This window comes from Balaenoptera acutorostrata, chromosome 19 (assembly GCF_949987535.1).
Source record: "Balaenoptera acutorostrata chromosome 19, mBalAcu1.1, whole genome shotgun sequence".
Classification (NCBI taxonomy): domain Eukaryota; kingdom Metazoa; phylum Chordata; class Mammalia; order Artiodactyla; family Balaenopteridae; genus Balaenoptera; species Balaenoptera acutorostrata.
Genome location: NC_080082.1, coordinates 64,041,790 through 64,063,486, shown reverse-complemented (window position 1 = coordinate 64,063,486; position 21,697 = coordinate 64,041,790). Strand labels below are relative to the sequence as shown.

At 40.7% G+C, this 21,697-nt stretch overlaps 1 protein-coding gene across 1 annotated transcript; it reads left to right on the top strand.

Annotated features, from left to right (window-relative positions):
• Positions 1-7,437: 7,437 nt before the first annotated feature.
• RFPL4A (ret finger protein like 4A) lies at positions 7,438-14,485 on the top strand. The gene is made up of 3 exons (XM_007175510.2): positions 7,438-7,465; positions 11,162-11,452; positions 13,765-14,485. The coding sequence occupies exons 2-3, from the start codon at positions 11,167-11,169 to the stop codon at positions 14,343-14,345; spliced, it is 867 nt and encodes a 288-aa protein (XP_007175572.1). The 5' UTR covers positions 7,438-7,465; positions 11,162-11,166; the 3' UTR covers positions 14,346-14,485.
• The last annotated feature ends 7,212 nt before the right edge of the window (positions 14,486-21,697 follow it).

Here is a 21,697-nt window from a genome sequence, read left to right as displayed (position 1 = left end):
TAGCTATCCTATATGTTTGGCTTATCTTGAAAAACCCAGGTACTTGAAATGTGGACATGTCTGCTGCCCCCAGGGCATCAATTCACTGCAGAAGGAGCCAATGGGAACGGTTTATTGTGTCCCTTTCTGCCCCATGGTCTTTCGAACAAACGACATCAGGCCTATTTCCCAGCTGATGAAACTGGTTTTCCAAGATCCAATATTCATTTGAAATTTCCAACTGTCAACTGATAATTCTAATGCTCAAATACAAAAATTCCAATATTATCTCTCTATATTTACTAATCAATGCTTTTTCCTAATTCATGTCTATATGTCCAGAAATGCTTCTTTCCAACACTAATTGCCCAAAACACAGGGACAGCCTGGTGGTCCAGTGAGATACTGAAGAAGAGGACTTCATGGCTGACTTAGAGCAAATTACAATCTCTTAGCAGAGTAACATGGACATGAGGAAAACCTGCAGATTCTGAGGAGGGAAACACTGTTTTTATTTTTATTTATTTAATTTTTTTTAAACATCTTTATTGGAGTATAATTGCTTTACAATGGTGTGTTAATTTCTGCTTTATAACAAAGTGAATCAGCTATACGTATACATATATCCCCATATCTCCTCCCTCTTGCGTCTCCCTCCCACCCTCCCTATCCCACCCCTCTAGGTGGTCACAAAGCATGAGCTGATCTCCCTGTGCTATGCGGCTGCTTCCCACTAGCTATCTATTTTACATTTGGTAGTGTATATATGTCAATGCCACTCTCTCACTTCGTCCCAGCTTACCCTTCCCCCTCCCCGTATCCTCAAGTCCATTCTCTACATCTGCGTCTTTATTCCTGTCCTGCCCCTAGGTTCTTCAGAACCATTTTTTTTTTACATTCCATATATATGTGTTAGCATACGGTATTTGTTTTTCTCTTTCTGACTTACTTCACTCTGTATGACAGACTCTAGGTCCATCCACCTCACTACAAATAACTCAATTTCGTTTCTTTTTATGGCTGAGTAATATTCCATTGTATATATGCGCCACATCTTCTTTATCCATTCATCTGTCGATGGACACTTAGGTTGCTTCCATGTCCTGGTTATTGTAAATAGAGCTGCGATGAACATTGTGGTACATGACACTTTTTGAATTATGGTTTTCTCAGGGTATATGCCCAGTAGTGGGATTGCTGGGTCGTATGGTAGTTCTATTTTTAGTTTTTTGAGGAAACTCCATACTGTTCTCCATAGTGGCTGTATCAATTTACATTCCCACTAACAGTGCAGGAGGGTTCCCTTTTCTCCACACCCTCTCCAGCATTTATTGTTTGTAGATGTTTTTGATGATGCCCGTTCTGACTGGTGTGAGGCGATACCTCACTGTAGTTTTGATTTGCATTTCTCTAATGATTAGTGATGTTGAGCATCCTTTCATGTGTTTGTTGGCAATCTGTATATCTTCTTTGGAGAAAGGTCTATTTAGGTCTTCTGTCCATTTTTGGATTGGGTTGTATGTTTTTTGATATTGAGCTGCATGAGCTGCTTGTAAATTTTGGAGATTAATCCTTTTTCAGTTGCTTCATTTGCAAACATTTTCTCCCATTCTGAAGGTTGTCTTTTCGTCTTGTTTATGGTTTCCTTTGCTGTGCAAAAGCTTTTAAGTTTCATTAGGTCCCATTTGTTTATTTTTGTTTTTATTTCCATTTCTCTAGGAGGTGGGTCAAAAAGGATCTTGCTGTGATATATGTCATAGAGTGTTCTGCCTATGTTTTCCTCTAAGAGTTTGATAGTGTCTGGCCTTACATTTAGGTCTTTAATCCATTTTGAGTTTATTTTTGGAAACACTGTTTTTAAATAGGATATTTTTCATTTTAAACTGATCTGAGGCAATCAATAGCAAGAGTTGTGAAACTTAAACTCATGGAAAAGATCAGCCTCCAGATCGTAGCTGATGATCAGTGTGAACAAACTTTGGAACAGTTTGGAAAAGTGAGACCGTGAAGGAAAATGCCCAACGGGAAACATAGTGAAGGGGACCCCTGGTGCACTTTGAGTGTCCCCACCTCCCCATTTATGACTTTCATTCTAGACTTGGATTCTCCCACAGGGAACATAGAAAACTTCCTCTGCTCTCTGCTCAGCTGCTCATGTAGATCTTCTCAGTACTTACCAGGAGTTGTCACTAATCCGCAGACGTGGATGAGGGTGAGGAGCCCTGAGGATAAGATTTGCTCCTCACTGGAGGCGCCCCAGACTCTCCATGCAGACAGTGTCACCTCTACGACAGATGACATGATACTGGCACCTCTGTGGGGAGATCGGGTCCAGGCACCCTGTCCCTATAACTATGGCCCGTCCTGATTGACACTTCCCTGGAGCCAGGTCCAGGCAGATGAGTGCTTCCTTGTGTTCAATCTCAGGGCAGAAAACAGGAGAGAAGGGCTCAGGAGAGGAACTCAGAGCTGTGCTGTCAGCACAATTGGGCAGGGCAGGTGCTCACCCTGCCTTGTCCTGAGCTGCCCCATTCATGCCCTGGCTGGGCAGGTAGAAGTTGAAAATATATTGTGTATGTTTCAGAGTGGTACCAGAGTCATGAGGTTCCCTGAAAGTCCTTGTGCCCTGGAGCCCCTAATGATGAGGGAAAGAGGGATGGGGTCACTTTGGAATTTGTGCCAAGCCATTCAAAGCCACTGAGATCCTCAACCATGTATAAAAGGGTCCACTGATTTTCTCAGACCTAACAGATTAGCTTTACGTGTGAATATAAAAGGACACATGGATGTGCAGAGTTTGGGTTGGGACTTAAAAGTCCTGAAACATGAATTAAGATCCAGTGACAGACATATACCATACACGTAGAAAGAGAAATACACAGGGAGAAATACACTGCCCTATAATGACATACACTTTTACTTTCTGATAATCTACTTCAGTAGATTTCAGTTGTAATTTCTGTCCAGATCTTCTGTGTCATTCTTCTGTGTGTTTGCTGTGTTTGTATATGAAAGTGTTCCTACTATTTTTATCTCTTTATGGAAAATGCTCCTCCATCCTTCCTTAACCTTAGTCAACAGGGGGAAGAAAAAATAATGTGTAGTAAGTTGAAACACAGTTAATTTTTCAGATCTGCGAAATCCTGTTACTCTTGACAAAGTTAAAAATGCATGATTTTTTAAAATTGGAGTTAGGAATTAAAACAATACTCTCTGTGGTATACACCTTTGCATTTTATACTTGGAAATACAGTGGAATGTACCTTGCACCGTGCTATGATCTAAAGGTCTGTGTCCCTCTGGCCTTCATATATTGAAATCATAACTCCTAAAGATGATGGTAAAGGAGGTGAGGGTTCAGTCTTCTAATCAGTGAAGATGGTTTCAACACCTTACTCTCTCAAGGCTGTGCCCTTGAAAACAGCTCCAGCAATGGGAAATGTGGGTAGAATGTATCTTCCAAGGACGGGGGGCTGGGTGAGGAGCCTCCGATTGCCCAGGTCAAGATCTTGTGTCAACCAGTGGTCACATCCTCTCCATGACCTCTGCCAACAGCAGGGACTAGGCGCTGGCCAGGAACCAGGAAGAAGGCTCTCACCAAATGCGGACCATGCTGCAGCCTTGAACTTGGACTTGCAACCTCCAGAACTGTGAGCTGTAAGTTTCTGTTGTTTATAAGCCTGCCAGTGGGCGATATTTTGTTATAGCAGCCTGAACACTAAGGACAATATTGAAAAGAACTCCAGGTGGTACTGATGGCTAAGACCAAGACACCAGCAGAGGAAGGTTTCAGTGATTCTACACTGGAAGCAAAGGACTTGCATCCTCCCCAACTTTCCCTGTGTCCCTCTATCCAGGGCCTTGTTTCCAACCCCTTTGTCCATTGCTCTAGGCACATGACGAGCTCTCTTAGTGGGACTTTCTCATCCTCTCTTTTTTTTTTAATTCAATTTTTGAAATTAATTTTTATTGGAGTATAGTTGCTTTACAGTGTTGTGTTAGTTTCTGCTGTACAGCAGAGTGAATCAGCTATATGTATACATATACCCCCTCTTTTTTGGATTTCCTTCCCATTTAGGTCACCACAGAGCACTGAGTAGAGTTCCCTGTGCTCTACAGTAGGTTCTCATTAGTTATCTATTTTATACATAGTAGTGTATATATGTCAATCCCCACCTCCCAATTCATCCCAACTCCCCTTCCCCCCTTGGTAACCATAAGTTTGTTTCCTACATCTGTGTCTCTATTTCTGCTTTGCAAACAAGTTCATTTGTACCATTTTTCTAGATTCCACATATAAGCGATATTATACAGTATTTGTCTTTCTCTCTCTGACTTAACTTCACTCTGTATGACAATCTCTAGGTCTCACGACGACCTCTCTTGAAAGGTCTACACACCAGCCCTGATTTCTGTGCTCACCTAGGATGAGGTACACACCCTGCTGCTTCCACTGCACTGTGTAGAACACAGTTATAAAATCCCAGCAGGTATGAGGAAGATAGTGCAGCAACTATCTTCCTTAAATTTTGTTGGTTCTCATCCACAAGCGCATCCAGGTGATGGTAATCCACAGCGAGTGTGGGCAGTCACTACATGAATGATCTACTCCAGTGCCCGGGCCCCCAGGCAAAGGGTGGTCTAAGTGCATTGGTCGCCATTGCTGTGAGCTTAGGTCCAGTTATGGACTCCGGACCTCAGCACTGCAGCATATGCTTCCCTCACTGGCTGACCTTTACAACAGGAAATCATTCCTAATTCAAAGGCACATGTTAACTCTGTATTAAGTTTGTGATGGGGCTTTAAGAAAGGTCCACAGTTAATGTGCATTATGTGAGCACAGCTGCATCTGTAATGCACTAAAATCAAGATTCCAGACCAGAGCCTACCAGATTCCCAGACCAGTCTCCCTGGATGCACCAAGTCCCCCTTGTTCTCTCTCTCTTCTCTGTGCCTCTTCTAATAGGTAATAGAATCAGTGGTGGCCCTGCTGGGATGAGTACAATGTATGTTTTGGCACATAATCCAATCCACAATGTCTCTTGTGATATTAGAATTTCCTCCATGCCAACCTGGGCTTGGGATTGTGAAATGTGATCTAGATGTTTTTGTAATCGGCAACCCCTCTTAGATTGTCAGACACAACCCAGCATCTTCCATTGAGCTGAGTCATGAGGGAGGTTTGGTGAATTAATTGGTTCTTGTATCAGAGGGTTCCCTTCTGAGGCTCCTATTGGCTCCACCCTCAGGGTCACTTTAGGACAAGCAGACTGTCCCCTGACCTGATAGTCAAGATAGCTGGAGGTGGTGGCATCCAGAAAACCTTTCATATTCAAGTTTCACCCTTCCTTTGAGGACTACCCCCATTCAAGTCCTGGGTCCACGTTGCCGCCGACAGCCAGTCATGGCTTGTTCCATATCCAACTCCCTGTGATGGAGCCAAAGGTAAATGAAGGGAAGCCAAGGGCACATAATTCAAAGCTGAACCTCTCATCATGCTTTTTCTGAATCTGCTTGATACGTTCACATCACAAGCTCCTCGGGTCATCAGAAATGATGAGGTGAGCATTGGCCGTGCCACATTCAAGGTCACATCCATGGTGGAGAAGAAGTAAGTCCTTTCACAAATGGACAGACCACATGGCCCAAATAGCCCTTTTTCATTTTAGTTGGTTTATTACTGCTCTTTCTGCAGACATTAAAACTTTCACACACAAATCTTCCTAAACTTCCCAACTAGGATTAAATTAATGACTCACATGAACACAGATCCTGCTTCATCATAGTTAACTAATTAATTAGTAAACATTTTGACAGAAGACAGGAAGCAATACAAAGTATGTGACAGAATTATTTTTGAAATATTGAACTTATTTTCCCCCTCTGTACTGCCCAATCACCATTTCCCAAATCAACCACATAGCCATCAATTAGAATTACAAGGATTTTTGCTTTATATTTATGAATCTAAGAAAAAATGGAGATTGTGTTAGGTACCTCGTGAGCAAATCAAGAACAGACACAGAAGTCCGTCCTCCTGTCTGCAAAAATGAACCTTCAGGCTTGGGCACGGGGAAGGGAGAACGGTGATGGGGCAGCAATTGAGAACCCGGAGGGGATGGGACAGCACTCGATGGGAAACAATGGATAGCGAGAGTGCCTCTGCTTTGGATGTGAAATGATGAGAGGATCCAGAAAATTCCGTCAAATGACTAATGTGGAAATGAAATGAAAGCCATGGTAATGTAATCACCTCAATCTAATCTAAACCCTTCCACCCTGACACCCATCCCACAGTCTCCCAATTTTACATTCTACCGCTTAAACCGTCATCACTAATGAGTCACCCAAAATCTCAGGGAACAGTTTTTGAAATTTTTTTTTTTTTGGCCTAGCCACGCAGCATGCAGAATCTTAGTTCCCCGACCAGGGATCGAACCCGTGCCCCCTGAAGTGGAAGCACAGAGTCCTAACCACTGGACCGCCGATGAAGTCCCCTGAATATTTTTGAAAAGAAATTTATCTCAGTTCATATATATTGTGAAGTAACAAAAACAGTAATATTATATAGTAACTTGCAACTGTTCTTTTTTATTTTGTAACATAGCCAGCCATGAAGGTCCTATTCTAATTGTCAGGGAACAGTTTTGAGGTTTGTTTACCAAACTTCTAAGCAAGCATCTTCACACTAATGGAGAAAACACTCTTTCGAAGAAATGACTGTGGTCTAGGGAGTTCGATTTTAGGGACGATTCCTATGTAGTTTAATTAATTATCTTAATCAAAACGGGAGCTTTTACTTCAAAGATCAAGGAGGGGATATATGTATACGTAAAGCTGATTCACTTTGCAGTACAGCAGAAGCTAACACACCATTGTAAAGCAACTCTACTCCAATAAAAATTTAAAAAAAATAAATTAAAACTAGTTCATTTGTTTTAGGATTAATCATGATGGCAATGTTCTATTAATTTCAACCCTAATTCCAATTCTTATCATCAACAGACAGAATACTCGAGATCTAAACTAGATGATAATATGGCAAAATTAGTTTAAAAATAACACTTTCAAGATACAATTATCTCAAAAAAAAAAAAAGATACAATTATCTCTTGTGTGTGTGTTAATCTCTTTATGACTGGAGGGGGAAAAAAATCTCACTAATGCCAGAATTAAATCACAACCTATTATGACATAGTATGAGTGTGTTTCATGTTTGGTAATTGCAATCATTGTTGCTTTTGTTGTGGTCATCCATGTACAATGCTTGGTGTCAGTCTATTTATCTCTTGTAAAAATAAAATACAGTGTGTGTGTGTGGAAAAAAAATAAAAAATAAAAAATAAATCACAACCTGATTGGATTAATGAAGAGAGGCAGGATGGGAGTGAGATGGGAGGGGCCGCCTCTAGAAAAAGCCCCTTTCGGTGGATCTCACTCCAGAACTGAGCTGTCAGGGGAAGCAGCTGGACCTACTTGAGCAGAGGTGAGCCTGTCTTATGGGATTTTGTTTTTAACTTCTCAATTTTCTACAAAAGGCAAATATAAGAAAGCAAGGTATCGGGAATGGAGTGATTTATTAATTCAGCAAGTGTTATCTGAGGCCAACTCAACCCAAGCACAGCATGTGCACCTGGAGACACAAGGACCTCTGATGGGAGAATAGGCAAAACTTAGATGGTCAATACTCGGGTTGGAGAAATAATAACATCTTCATTATCCTGAGTCTAATCAGGGCTTGGCAGACTCTGTGAGAGATGAATGAAGTTTCAGCCACAGACTTATTCCACCTCTCAAGTTCTGCTGTGAGTTTTTGCCACATGCAGGTTGGACAGGTGGGGAGTTGGAGGGCGTGTGGGTCTAGACCAGTGCTGTCCAGGAGAAATACGAGGTGACCCACAAATGTGATTATAAATTCATTTCCTAGTATCCACATAAACAAAGGAGAATCAAACTAATCAATTTTAAAAGGCAAAATGTAATCATTGCAACATCAGCTTTCTTATTTTAAAAGACAAACTAATCTTTATTTACTTGCATTGATACTAACATCCTCATTACAGTTTTTTTTATTGAAGAATAGTTGATTTTCAATATTGTGTTACTTTGAGGTACAGCATAGTGATTCAGTATTTTTGCAGATTATTCTCCATTATAGGTTATTACAAGATAATGGGTGTATATCGCTGTGCTATACAATATATCCTTGTTGTTTTATAAATTTTACGTATAGTAATTTCTATCTGTTAATCGCATAGCACTGCCCTCCACCGTGCCCTCTCCCCTTTGGTTACCACACAATTGTTTTCTATATCTGCAAGCCTGTTTCTATTTTGCATAAACATTCATTTGTATTATTTTTTACATTCCACATATAAGTGCTATACAGTATATGTCTTTCTCTGTCTGACGTATTTCACTATGCATAATAATCTCTAGGTCCATTGACATTTATGCAAATGGCAGTATTTTTCTCTTTTATGGTTGAGTGGATTCCATTATATTAGATATATTCACATCTTCTTAATTCAATCATCTGCTGATGGGCACTTAGGTTGCACCCATGTCTTGGCTATTTTAAATAATGCTGCTATTAACACTGGTGTGCATGTATCTTTTCAAATTAGAGTTTTCATTTTTTCTGGATATATATCCAGGAGTGGGGTTGCTGCATCATATGGTAGCTCTATTTTTAGTTTTTTAAGGAACCTCCATACTGTTCTCCACAGTGGCTGCACCAATTTACATTCCCACTAACAGTGTACAAGTATTGTCTTTTCTCCACATCCTCTCCAACATTTGTTATTTGTAGACTTTTTGGTTATGGCCATTCTGACTGGTGTAAGGTGATATCTTGTTGCAGTTTTGATTTTCATTTCTCTGATTAGCAATGTTGAGCATCTTTTCATGTTCTGGATGGCCATCTGTATATCTTCTTTGGAAAGTATCTATTCAGATCATCTGCCCATTTTTGATTGGGTTTTTTTGGGTTTTGATATTGCGTTATATAACCTGTTGTATATTTTGGATATTAACCCCTTGTCAGTTGCATCAGTTACAAACATTTTCTCCCATTCCTTATGTTGTCTTTTCATTTTGTTGATGGTTTCCTTTGCTGTACAAAAGCTTTTAAGTTTAATTAGGTCCCATTTCTTTATTTTTGCTTTTATTTCTTTTGCCGTGGGAAACTGATCCAAGAAAATGTTGCTACAATTTATGTCAAAGAATATTCTGCCTATGTTCAAGTCTAGGAGTTTTATGGTTTCAGGTCTTATATTCAAGTCTTTAAAGCGTTTTGAGTTTATTTTTGTGTATGGTGTGAGGGAATATTCTAATCTCATTGTTTTAGGTGCAGCTGTCTAGTTTTCCCAGCACCACTTGTTGAAGAGACTGTCTTTTCTCTATTGTATATTCCTTCCTCCTTTGTAGTAGATTAACTGGCCAGGGGTGTGTAGGTCTTTTTCTGGGCTCTCTATTTTGCTCCATTGATCTCTGTATCTGTTTTTGTGCCAGTACCATGGTGCTTTGATTACTGTAGCTTTGTAGTGTAGTCTGAAGTCTGGGAGGGTTATGCCCCCAACTTTATCTTTTTTCTCAAGATTGTTTTGGCAATTTCAGGTCTTTTATGGTTCCATAAAATTTTAGAATTATATGTTCTAGTTCTGTGAAAAGTATCAAGGGTATTTTATAAAGATTTCATTAAATCTGTAGGTTGCATTTAGTAATATGGCCATTTTAATAATATTAATTCTTGCAGTACAAGAGCTTTGGATATCTTGCCATTCCTTTGAATCACCTTCAATTTCCTTCATCAGTGTTTTATAGGTTTCAGAGTATAGGTCTTTCACCTCCTTGGTTAAGATTATTTCCAGGTATTTTGTTTTGTTTTGCTGTTAATAACTCTTTTTTTCTTTCTTTTTTTTAAATTGAAGTATAGTTGATTTACAATGTTGTGTTAGTTTCAGATGTGCAGCAAAGTGGTTCAGTTATACATACATATATATCTATTTTTTTCAGATTCTTTTCCCTTATAGGTTATTACAGAATATTGAGTATAGTTCCCTGTGCTATGCAGTTGGTCCTTGTTGGTTATCTATTTTATATATAGTAGTGTGTATATGTTAATCCCAAATTCCTAATTTATCCGTCCCCCCTTTCCCCTTTGATAACCATAAGTTTGTTTTCTATGTCTGTGGGTCTATTTCTATTTTGTACATAAGTTCATTTATACTATTTTTCCCCCAAGTATTTTTTTTGATGGATTTTAAATGGGATTGTTTTTTTACTTCTTCTTCCTGATAGTTCATTATTAGTGTATAAACACACAACAGATTCCTGTATATTAATCTTGTATCCTACAACCTTGCTGAATTCATATTAGTTTCGAGGTGGAGACTTTGTTTCTTTATACAGAGTATCATGTCATCTCAAATTGTGACAGTTTAACTACTTTCCTGCCAATTTGGATGCCTCTTATTTCTTTTTCCTGTTTAATTGCTATGGCTAGGACTACCAATACTATGATAAATAGAGTGGTAAGAGCAGGCATCCTTGTCTTGTTCCTGAATTTAGAGGAAAGGCTTTCAGCTTTTCACCACTGAGTATTATGTTGGGTGTAGATTGGTTGTAAATGAGCTTTATTTTGTGAGATATGTTCCCTCTATAGCCTCTTGATGAGGGTTTTTATCAGGAATGGATGTTGAATTTTGTGAAATGCTTTTTCTGCATCTATTGAGATGATCATGTGATTTTTATCTTCCTTATAATCAACTTTTGAAAGTTCTCAAGGAGATCGTTTATGTTGTCTTTTTCTAATCATGTCTTCCAAACTGAGTGTGCATCTGACACTTACAACACCTTTCAATACGGATGAGCCCCACCTCAGGTGCTCTGTAGCCATGCATGGCTGGTGGACACCATATCTGACAGCTCAGGTGTAGTATAAACCCTCTCACCACCTAAATTATACCCCAGGGATGAATCATGTCCTTCATTCCAAACAGCATTTCAAAAATCAGGACTCTGGGGCTATGAGTCATTTATATTTGTACTTATGTTATGTCTTCATTATGTAGTGATAATGATTTCAAATTGCTATGCATGTAAAGATAAAAGTGACCCAGGGAATAGTATCGATTCAACTCATGGAAATTCCAATCTCTTGCGCATTTTTCCCATAAAGGACCCATGGCTGAACACTTTAAGGAAGCAAGTAGATGTATGGTTTGCCTGAATTATCTTGAAAACCCCATGTACCTGAAATGTGGATATGTCTGCTGCTTCCAGTGCCTCGATTCACTGCAGAAGGAGGCTGATGGGGAAGGTTTATTGTGCCCCAACTGCTCTGTGGTCTCACAGAAGGATGACCTCAGGCGCGCTCTCAAGCTCGGAGCTCTGGTTTCAAAGGTTAAGGAGTTAGAGCCCCAGCTGAGAGCTGTTCTCCAGATGAACCCAAGGATGCGGAAGTTCCACGGTAAGACAAACTGCCCTCAACCCATAAAGGGCCCAGGAAAAAGCACCTTTTCAAAAGCTCTCCGCTAAATAAGGGCACTAGCTGAATTCTGGCACCTGAAATTTCTATTCTTTCCAAGAAACCATTGTTCTTGCCTGTAAGTATAGATAAGAACTATCTGTTGACTTTTTAAAAATTTTTATTGGGGTATAGTTGATTTACAATGTTGTGTTAGTTTCAGGTGTACAGCAAAGTGAATCAGTTATACATATACATATATCCACTCTCTTTTAGATTCTTTTCTCACATAGGTCATTACAGAGTATTGAGTAGAGTTCCCTGTGCTATACAGTAGGTCCTTATTAGTTATCTGTTTTATATATAGTAGTGTATATGTGTCAATTCCAATCTCCCAATTTATCCCTCCCCCGCTTCCCCATATCTGTAGATTTTTAAGAAAAGATAATATTTAGGCCATGCCCTAGTCCTGTGCTATCCAATATTAGATACATTGGAATATTTCCAATGGCCACTGGCAGCTCCTGATCACTTGAAATGTGGCGATTGCCACAAGTAGAAATCAGATGTGGGTATATTGGAGGATATGGACTGTATTATTAAAATCAATTATACCTGATTGTTATTTTTAAACACGTAAGAAAATTTAAAATCCACACGGGGCTCTCGTTGCATTTCTTTGGGTGGCACTGCGACACAATCTGGTTTTTCAACTTTGAGGATGTATAAATTCCCTGACCATCCAGTTTAAATGCAGGTTCTTCTTCTTGAGCTCTGGGCCGACCTGTGAATCTGGATTTCTGACTTGAGCTCCAGTGGTGCTGGTAGTGAAGGTTCATGGCCCACACTTTGGGTAACAGGCCCCTGCATCTAGTGAATCTGAACCCTTCAGGCAGCGAGGCCCAGAGATATGCACTGTTTAAAAGCCCCAGGTGATTCTATGCGCAGTGAGTGTGGACAAGGAATACTTAGAGCACAAGCCCCCCGGGGAAAAGGATGGTAAAAGTGCATGTGGTCGTGACTGTAGGTTTCAGTCCTGTTGCCGAGTCTGGACCTGAGCACTGCAGCATGCGCTTCAATCCCTGACCTGGACCTAAGATGCCTGATTCAGGCTCAGAATTCTGAGCAAAGGGGAATTATCACAGCTTAGCTGCGTGTCTAATTCGGAATGCTAGGACAGACCGCCCAGGCTCATTGGAGAGTGCCACAGTCTCATTCTGTCACCCATTCCCTGCCTCCTATGATGGGTCCTTGGGTGTGAATGGGGTGTGATGGTTGGGCGATGATACACATTCCAGCCAGCAGTGTCATTGGGAAAGTAACCACTTGTTTTACTTCTTGAGTGAGTTTCCGTTTTGCTCCATGCAAACCTGTATTTATGATGGTGAAACCTGTCACAGAAACTTGACAAGCCTTCACAAGTCCTCTCCAATGGTCAAGAAGTCTGAGCACCTCCCAAATAACCATGTTATAAGGGGGCCAAGTGAAGTCATTGGTCTTTGGTCCAGAGGGTTTATTTCTGAGGTTCCTGTGGCTCTATGCACATGGTCACATTCGGACAGGCAGGTCTATGCACCCATCCTCATCACAGGGTTAGTTGGAGATGTTGCCAAAACACATAGTACTTCTCCAGTTTACCTGGCCCATGAGCACTGCCCCATCCAGTTCTGGGTCTAAGTTGCTACAAGATCCCAGTACATCCTTACCCATGTCTATGGGAATCCCTTCCTCTATCTTGACTTCCAGAGTTAACCTATCTCATCCAAAGACCCCTAGCATGTTTTCTTTATATTTTTCTATAGCTCCAGAGAATGAAAAAGGACTGGAATGCAATTGCCTATTCGACAACTCTAAACAAAGAAAATAGATGCAAAAAGAAGAAAAAAGAAAAAAATACCTTACTATTTCAAAATTATTCTGCAATATGTAAAATCACCATCATTCAAATGTGTATTTGATGTCTATATTTTGACAGAGTCTGTGTCAACTGGAAATTTTTGAGAAAAATCAACACCCATGGACTCTGTTTTTCATGTATATCATGTACTGAAGAGAAGAAATAATATTTTAATCAAATAATCCAATTAATGTAAAGAAAACACCAGTATGAATCAGAAAGACTAGTTCCATTTTAATCATTCATTCTATACATGGAACTGGATCTAATCCAGGTCAGGGAATCTTCCCCAGGAACTTTCTGCTTAGGAAAGAAGTGTAGAGTTAAAGAAGTGAAAGTGAATGAGACATTTGGGACTTTTCAGAAGCCATGGATTATAGTGCCTAGTGTATGTACTTGCTTATTTTTCTTTCCACAGTGGATGTGACCTTGGATGTTGACACAGCCAACAAGTACCTCATCATTTCCGAGGACCTGAAAACTGTCCGTTGTGGGTTTTTCAAGCAGAAGAAGAGGTCCCGACCTGAGAGATTCAGCCGTACAACTTGTGTCCTGGGATTCCCTCTGTTCACCTCTGGCCGCCATTACTGGGAGGTGGACTTGGGGTCCAGCCACGAATGGGATGTGGGCGTTTGCAAAGAATCTGTGCGTCGACGAGGGAAGACTCAACTGGCTCCAGATCTTGGCTTCTGGACTGTGTGTTTGAGAAATGGAGATGCCTTCTCCGCCCACACTGTGCCTTCCACTGTTCTCAAGGTCAGCCCCAGGTTACATCGAGTGGGGATTTTCCTGGATATGAATATTGGGATTGTTTCCTTTTATCACGTTGGTGATGGATCCCATATTTTTACATTCACTAAAGTTTCTGCTGGGGAGTCACTGCGTCCATTTTTTTCTCCTGCATATCCGACTGAGGATGATCAAAGCTTCCTGAGAATCTGTCCTTTGATGAGTCTAGGCACTGATGGCTCCCTGTGGAATCCAGGGCAAAGTACATGAAACTCTGACTACGGAAACATGGATGGAAAATTCTTGTGTACAACATAGCTGTGGATGGGAATGTTCCTGTTTCTACGCATATGGTACAAAAGTGTAGCAGAAAATTATGGAACAATTCATGAATCATTAACACAAATTGTATTAGGGAAAATTACATTTCCAGAATTAGTGTTATGGTTTCAGGACTTGTTTATTTCTGTTCCAATTATTATGTTCTTTCAGATCAATTTCCAAATGTTTTCTTTTAATTTTCTGTAAGCTTAACTTAGTGCATGATGGAGATTATAAACTAAATAAAGTTCATTTGTGACTCTACAGATGCATTTTTCTACATATTGTGGAAATAAGACATGTTTCAACAGTAAAAAAAAAAAAAAGTGTGCACCTATTCGGTTTCACTCAACAACTGAAAAACACACATTCATTTCAAGTGCACCTTGAACTCTATAGGCCGTATTCCATTTCTGTTGGACATTGCCGGTCATGCTCCGACCCTTCAACCCCAGCTGGACCCATCTGGCTGTGGCAGGAGGCCTTGCAGAACCTGAGAAGTTGATTTAGTCAACAGGGGACATTCACCATCTTATGCAACATGTGAAACCATGACGATAAAGAAAATGAAACCCTGTCATTTCTCCAGCTTTTGTGTAAAAATCGAAGTCAGTTTACTTCTCTCAGGACAGAGTATTCAGTCCATTGCCCCTAAATGCACACACACCGCCTGGTGCAGAGATGGCCTCAGGCAACACTTGCTGAATTAATAAACGTCTCCATTCTACAGACCTTGTCTCTCAAATATGCCTTTTGGAGAAATCTGAGACGTGAAGAAGAAATTCCATCCGAGTGGCCTCACATCAAGTCCACTGGGTTCTCCTGTGGTCCCCACCTGCTTCCACTGACTGCTCAGCTCTGGAGTGACATTCCCCTGCAGGGGCTTTTATTGGAGATGGTTCCCATTTCCTCCTTATTCACATTCCACCTCCCCTCCTTTAATCCAGTCAAATTTTGATTAATTTCGGGAATACGTGAGAGTTTATTGAAGATAGGGAGGTGACCACAAACAAAGGAAAACAATTTATCCTGAGAGTCATTTTATTTTTGTTAATAGTGTTGAAGTAACTTTCTAGGTCTTAGATGGAGCTGCTCCTACTTAGCGGTACCAGGTCAGCAAACTGAATCTAATGTAATTCTTGTTTCCCTGTAAGTGCTTCGCTGGATCATAAACAGAATATATCCAGTCAGCCAATCTCTAATAGCCAAGCCGCCTCTGGATGCTGTACTTATTTCCTTGCTTCTTTTCGCCCAAACAACCTTTTGTATGTGGCCCCAGCCAATCAAATATTTTCTATTTTTTACTTCCTTGTTTTTTATTCTTTATACTATTAAAGCCTCCTGCTACTTCTGCCCTATTTTGCGATTCTTCGAATAGGGACTGTTTCAAAAATGTTAAAGCTTATAACCTAAAATACTTCCTTTAATCATTTTTAACCATATAGATGAAATATTGTTTTACTCTCATTCTGAGATAGATCTGGACTATTATGACTGTTGATGACATTTGGACAAGGAAGGAAATTTTGACACCTGCTACAAAATGGGTGAGCCTTGAAGATATTATGCTAAGTGAAATGGAGCCCATCTAAAAAGAAAAATACACTATGATTCCATTTATAAGACACTTAAGGAGTCCAATTTATAAAGACAAAGAGTGGTGGTTGTCAGGGCCTGGGAATTGGTGCTAAAACAGTTATTGTTTAATGGGTACAGAGTTTCAGTTTTGCAAACAAAAAGAATTCTGGAGGTAGAGTATAGTGATGATTACACCACAACATGAACGTAGTTAATACCATTGGATTGTACACTTAAAATGGTTAAGGTGATAAATTTCATGTTTTGTGTATTTTGCTATGATTCTTTAAAAATATTAAAAAAACTGAATAAAATTAATAGTGGTGTGTGCAACAATATGAAGCATTTCAACCTACGTGTAATTGGAGTCATGGAAGTTGTAGTGAAAGAGAAAAGGACAGAGAAGTACCTGCTGAAAACTTCCCAATTTTGGCCAAAAAAAATATCAACCTACTACTCCAAGAAGCTCAAGAAACCCTAAGTACAAAAGCAAAGAAAACCATACCTAGACATTACCATACTCAAACCAATAAAGGCCAAAGGTAAAGAGAAAATCTTAAATGTTGCAAGAGAATGATGACATATTTATAAGGTTGCATCTCTAAAACTACCAAAATTGACATTTTGAGCTAGAATACTTTTTGTGATGAGAGCTGGCCAGTGCCTTTTATGTTATTTTGCAAGGTTTCTGGGCTCTACCCTCTTATTTTCTCTTATTCACCTGTTAACATCTACAGCGTCTGTAGTGATGTCTCTTCTTCATTCCTTCTACTACAGGTAATGTGTTCTCTCTCTCCCCCACCTCTTTCTTACTGCAAATAAAAGTTTATCCATTTCCTTGATCTTGTGGAATCCAACATTGTCTTGATTTCACCTCATATTTCTCAATTTCCTATTTTATTGATTGCCATCATGGTTTTTTGTTTTTTGTTTTTTAATTTATTTATTTAATTTATTTATTTTTGGCTGTGTTGGGTTTTTGCTGCTGCACGTGGGCTTTCTCTAGTTGCATCCAGCGTGGGCTACTCTTTGTTTAGGTGCGCAGGCTTCTCATTGTGGTGGCTTCTCTTGTTGAGGAACACGGGCTATAGGCACTCAGGCTTCAGTAGTTGTGGCATGCAAGCTCAGTAGTTGTGGCTCGTGGGCTCTAGAGCACAGGCTCAGTAGTTGTGGCACATGGACTTTGTTGCTCCGTGGCATGTGGGATCTTCCGGAACCAGGGATCGAACCCGTGTCCCCTGCATTGACAGGCGGATTCTCAACCACTGAGCCACCAGGAAAGCCCCGCCATCATGGTTTTTATTACTTCTTTACTTCTATATCTTCTGAAGGTGAATTGCTCTTAGTGTACTAACTTAAAGTAGACGCTTCTATAACTGATCATGGTACTTTCATCCTTGCTAATACAAGTATTTAGTGTTCTATATTTACCTCTAACATGTGCATCTACATATTTTGATAAGTTGTGCTTTTATTTTCATTCAGTTCATGATATTTTCTAATTCTCTTGTAATTTCATCTTTGCTCTCTATTTAGAAGTGTGTTGTTTCACTGTCACACATGTGGAGATTTTCCAGATTTCTTTCTGTTTCTGATATCTAATTTAATTCTGTCGCCATTAGAGAACATGTATAGAGAATGTGTATATTATACGAGTTTTATAATTAATGAGTTTTTCTTCTGGACCTATATATTTTCCTGGTTCAAAATTTACGTATAGCCACATTAACAAAAGTGAAAAGAAACTGTGTCAATTATTTTAACATTATAAACATTGTCATTTCAAACTATAATCAATTCTGAAAAGTTCTTGACAAGATAGTTTACTATCTCTCTATATTAGCACATGTTTGAAATCCAGTGTATTTTATAATCAAAGCATCTCTCAGATGAATGCATTTCAAGTGCTCAGTAGCCACATGGGTCTGAAGCTACCGAACTGGACAGCCAAAATCTAGATCCTTTCACCAGCTCAGTGAAAAGTCTTATGAGGAATCATGTCTTTCAACTAATCAGCATTTAAGATATCAAAACCAGCACCAGGAGTATTTCTGTTTGTATCTTCATTACCCAGTGCTAGGGCTGAACACTTTAAAGAAGCAGTAGCTGTCCTATCTGCCTGACTTATCTTTTAAAATCCATGTACCTGAAATGTGGACATGTCTGCTGGCCCCAGTGCATCAATTCACTGCAGAAGGAGCCAATGGGGAGGATTAATTGTGCCCCTTGTGCTGTGTGGTCTCTCAGAAGAATGAAATCAGATCTATTTCCCAGCTGAGAGAACTGGTACCCAAGAACCAATTATCAACTGAAATTTCCAACTATCAATTGATAATTCCAGTGATCAATTTAAGGCATTCTAATGTTATCTCTCTATATTTTCTAATAAATGCTTTTTCTTAATCCCTCTCTGCATGTCCAGAAATGGTTCTGTTTGGCAATAATTGCCCAGAACACAGGGAGAGGCTGGCGGTTCAACGAGAGGCTCAAGGAGAGAGATCCATGTGTGTCTTAGAACAAATTACAGTCTCCTTGCAGAGTCATGTGGACACAACAGAGACCTGAGGACTTTGAGGAGGGAAACACTGGCTTCAAAGGAGGTATTTTCCAGATTAAACAGACCTGAGACCATAAATATCAAGGGTTGTGGAACTTAAGCTCAGGGGAAAGTCCAGCCTTCAGATCATATGCTGATGATCATGGTGAACAGACTTTGGAACAGTTTGGAAATCTGAGACCATGAAGGAAAATGCCCAACGGGAAACATAGTGAAGGGGGCCCCTGGTGCACTTTGAGTATCCCCTCCTCCCCATTTATGACCTACATTCTAAACTTGGATTCTTCCAAAGGGAACATAGAAAACTTCCTCTGCTCTCTGCTCGGCTGCTCATGTAGATCTTCTCAGTAATTACCAGGAGTTGTCACTAATCCCCAGACGTGGATGAGGGTGATGAGCCCTGAGGATAAGATTTGCTCCTCACTGGAGGCGCCCCAGACTCTCCATGCAGACAGTGTCACCTCTACTACAGATGACATGATACTGGCACCTCTGTGGGGAGATCGGGTCCAGGCACCCCGTCCCTATAACTATGGCCCGTCCTGATTGACACTTCCCTGGAACCAGGTCCAGGCAGATGAGTGCTTCCTTGTGTTCAATCTCAGGGCAGAAAACAGGAGAGAAGGGCTCTCCAACAGGAGAGGGACTCAGAGCTGTATTGTTAGCACCATTAGGCAGGACAGGTGTTCACCCTGCCTTGTCCTGAGGTGCCCCATTCATGCCCTGGCTGGGCAGGTAGAAGGTGGGAATGTGCTGGGGTGTGTATCTGAGTGGAACCAGAGCCATGAGGTTCACTGCAAATCCCTGTGCCCTGGAGTCCCTGACAATGAGGGAAAGAGGGATGGGGTCACTGTGGAATCTGTGATGAGCCTTTTATGGCCAGAGTCACTGAGCTTCTCAATCATGTAAAAAAGGGTCTGCTGATTTTCTAGGACCTAACATATGAGGGTTGGGTGTACAATTTCTGCCAAGATATACTGTCACCATTCTGGGTGTTCTTAAGTTGTGTGTGTAGGTGTTGCTCATATTTTTATTGAATTGAATGGGGAAATGCCTCATTGTCCTACTTGAACCTGGAGCAAGAGGAGGAAGAAAAAAGAATTTGTAGTGAGATGAAATCCAGTTAATTGTCAAGTCTGCCAAAATGGTGTGAATGTTGGAAAATAACCAATGTATGCCCATTGTTAAAAATTAGAAATAGGATTAGAATAATGCTGTCTGTGGTAATTCAACACTGCATTTTTATATTTTGAAGTACAGTGGAATGTACCTTGGGCCATGGTGTTGTCTGAATGTTTCTGTCCCCCTGAATTAGTATATTGATATGTAACCCCCAAAGATGACAGTATTAGGATGTGGGGCTTTTGGGAGGTGATTAGGTCATGAGGGTGGAGACCTCATGAACTGTATAAGTGCCCTTATAAAAGAGTCCTCAGAGAGCTCCATAGCCCTTTCCATCATGTAAAGGCACAGCGAGAAGGTGCAAGCCATGAATCAGGAAGGGAACTCTCTCCAGAAGGGGACAATGCTGGTGCCTTGATTTGGACTGCCACCCTCCACAACTGTGAGCAATAAATTTCTGTTGTTTATAACCCACCCAGTGGGTGATATTTCGTTATAGCAGCTCAGACAGGCTAAGGCCAATATTGCAAAGGACTGCAGGTGGTCGTCACGGCTAAGACAGAGAGACAATGTCTGAGAAGAGGTTGAGAGATTCTTTCCTGGAAGCAACGTGTGCCCCCACCCAACCCAACTCTCCCTGTGTCCCTCTCTCCAGGGCTGTGTTCCTGACTCCTTTGTCCATTGTCCTGGGCACACGATGAGCTCTCTTAGCAGGTCTTTCTCGTTCTCTTAGGAGGTCTTCACAATCCAGCTCTGATTTCTGTGCTGACCTGGGATGAGGTGAGTTACACACTCCTCTGCTTGTTCAGCATCATATTAATTCCTGCTGTTTCCACTGTATTGTGTGCATTTTTAGTCACAGCAGATATAAAACCCAGAAGTTACGAGGAAGCAACTGGAGCAAGAAGTGCTCAGGCACCAGAGAGAGAAACAACCCCTTAAATTTTGTTTCAGTGAAAGCAGAGCTGTGTCATCAGAAATGTTGTTGGAAAATAGGGCTTCCGAGTCACTCCCTTTGTCTCTTTTGAATGGTTTGCACCTGCTTCTCTTATCACATGGAAACTGACCTGCCCACGCTGGTCCCCCCACACCTGTGGGTGAAGAGAGGCTCGGGGTGGGGGGCGGCAAGCACTGGGGTGTGCGTTCCTGTCACAGCACAAGGGCGCCTCCTGTGGGTTTATTTGACTCTGGCTGTGGCGGTGCCCGCATGTGTGACTGTGTGGGGCTGGGGGTCCTGGATTGTGTGGGGGCAGGTGTGTCCTTCTGCAGTTCTGGTTCATGATTGACGGTGTCAGGGAGGCACCCCCTCTGTGGGGTAGGTCTCTGTGTGTCCCAGGAAATGTACAGCCAGGAGGTTTGACCACATCACTCACCCCAGTAAACTCTCAGCCCCATGGGAAGGAGGCCATGGGCCAGGATTGTGGGAGGAGAGGTGCAAGGGGATGAGGGGACCTGCATGCACTTAGGAGTCGCTGGGAGGTGTGATGTAGGGAGAAATGAGTGGGGTTTCAGGGAAGGTCAATGAGGATTTACTGGGCATGAGATTCAAGTCAGATCTTTTGCCAACAAACAATGTTTGGTCGGATTCATTGAGACTAAAGTTTAACAAACTATAGAAATATGGAATTGTACAAGTAATTGTTAGTCAAAGGAGATTTCTGTATAATTAAAATTTCTGATTAGAGGCTTGTATAATACAGGTTTATCAAAGAAACTGCAGGGAAGGGATTGCTCTGTAGTTAATGAATCAAGGGTAGAGTGGGATTATATATAAGGATACATTAAAATATATATATCAATACATTTTTGCTATTATTTTGAACAAACTTAACTCTAAGATTAAGAACAAGAAAAATGTTTTTATTTTACCTTCACTTACTCCTCTGCAATGCTCTTTCTTCATGTAGATCCAAATTTCTGATCTGTATCATTTCCCTTCTCTGTAAAAAACCTATTTTAACACTTCTTGCAAAGCAGGTCTACTGACAACAAATCCCTCAATTTTACGTCCTCTGAAAAATGTCTTTATTTCTCCTTAATTTTT

Excerpts from the sequence above, each read along its gene's own strand:
- RFPL4A (XM_007175510.2), top strand. The coding sequence starts at position 11,167 with ATGGCTGAACACTTTAAGGAAGCAAGTAGATGTATGGTTTGCCTGAAT. Across the intron at positions 11,453-13,764 it reads AAGGATGCGGAAGTTCCACG|TGGATGTGACCTTGGATGTT; the intron begins GTAAGACAAACT and ends TTCTTTCCACAG.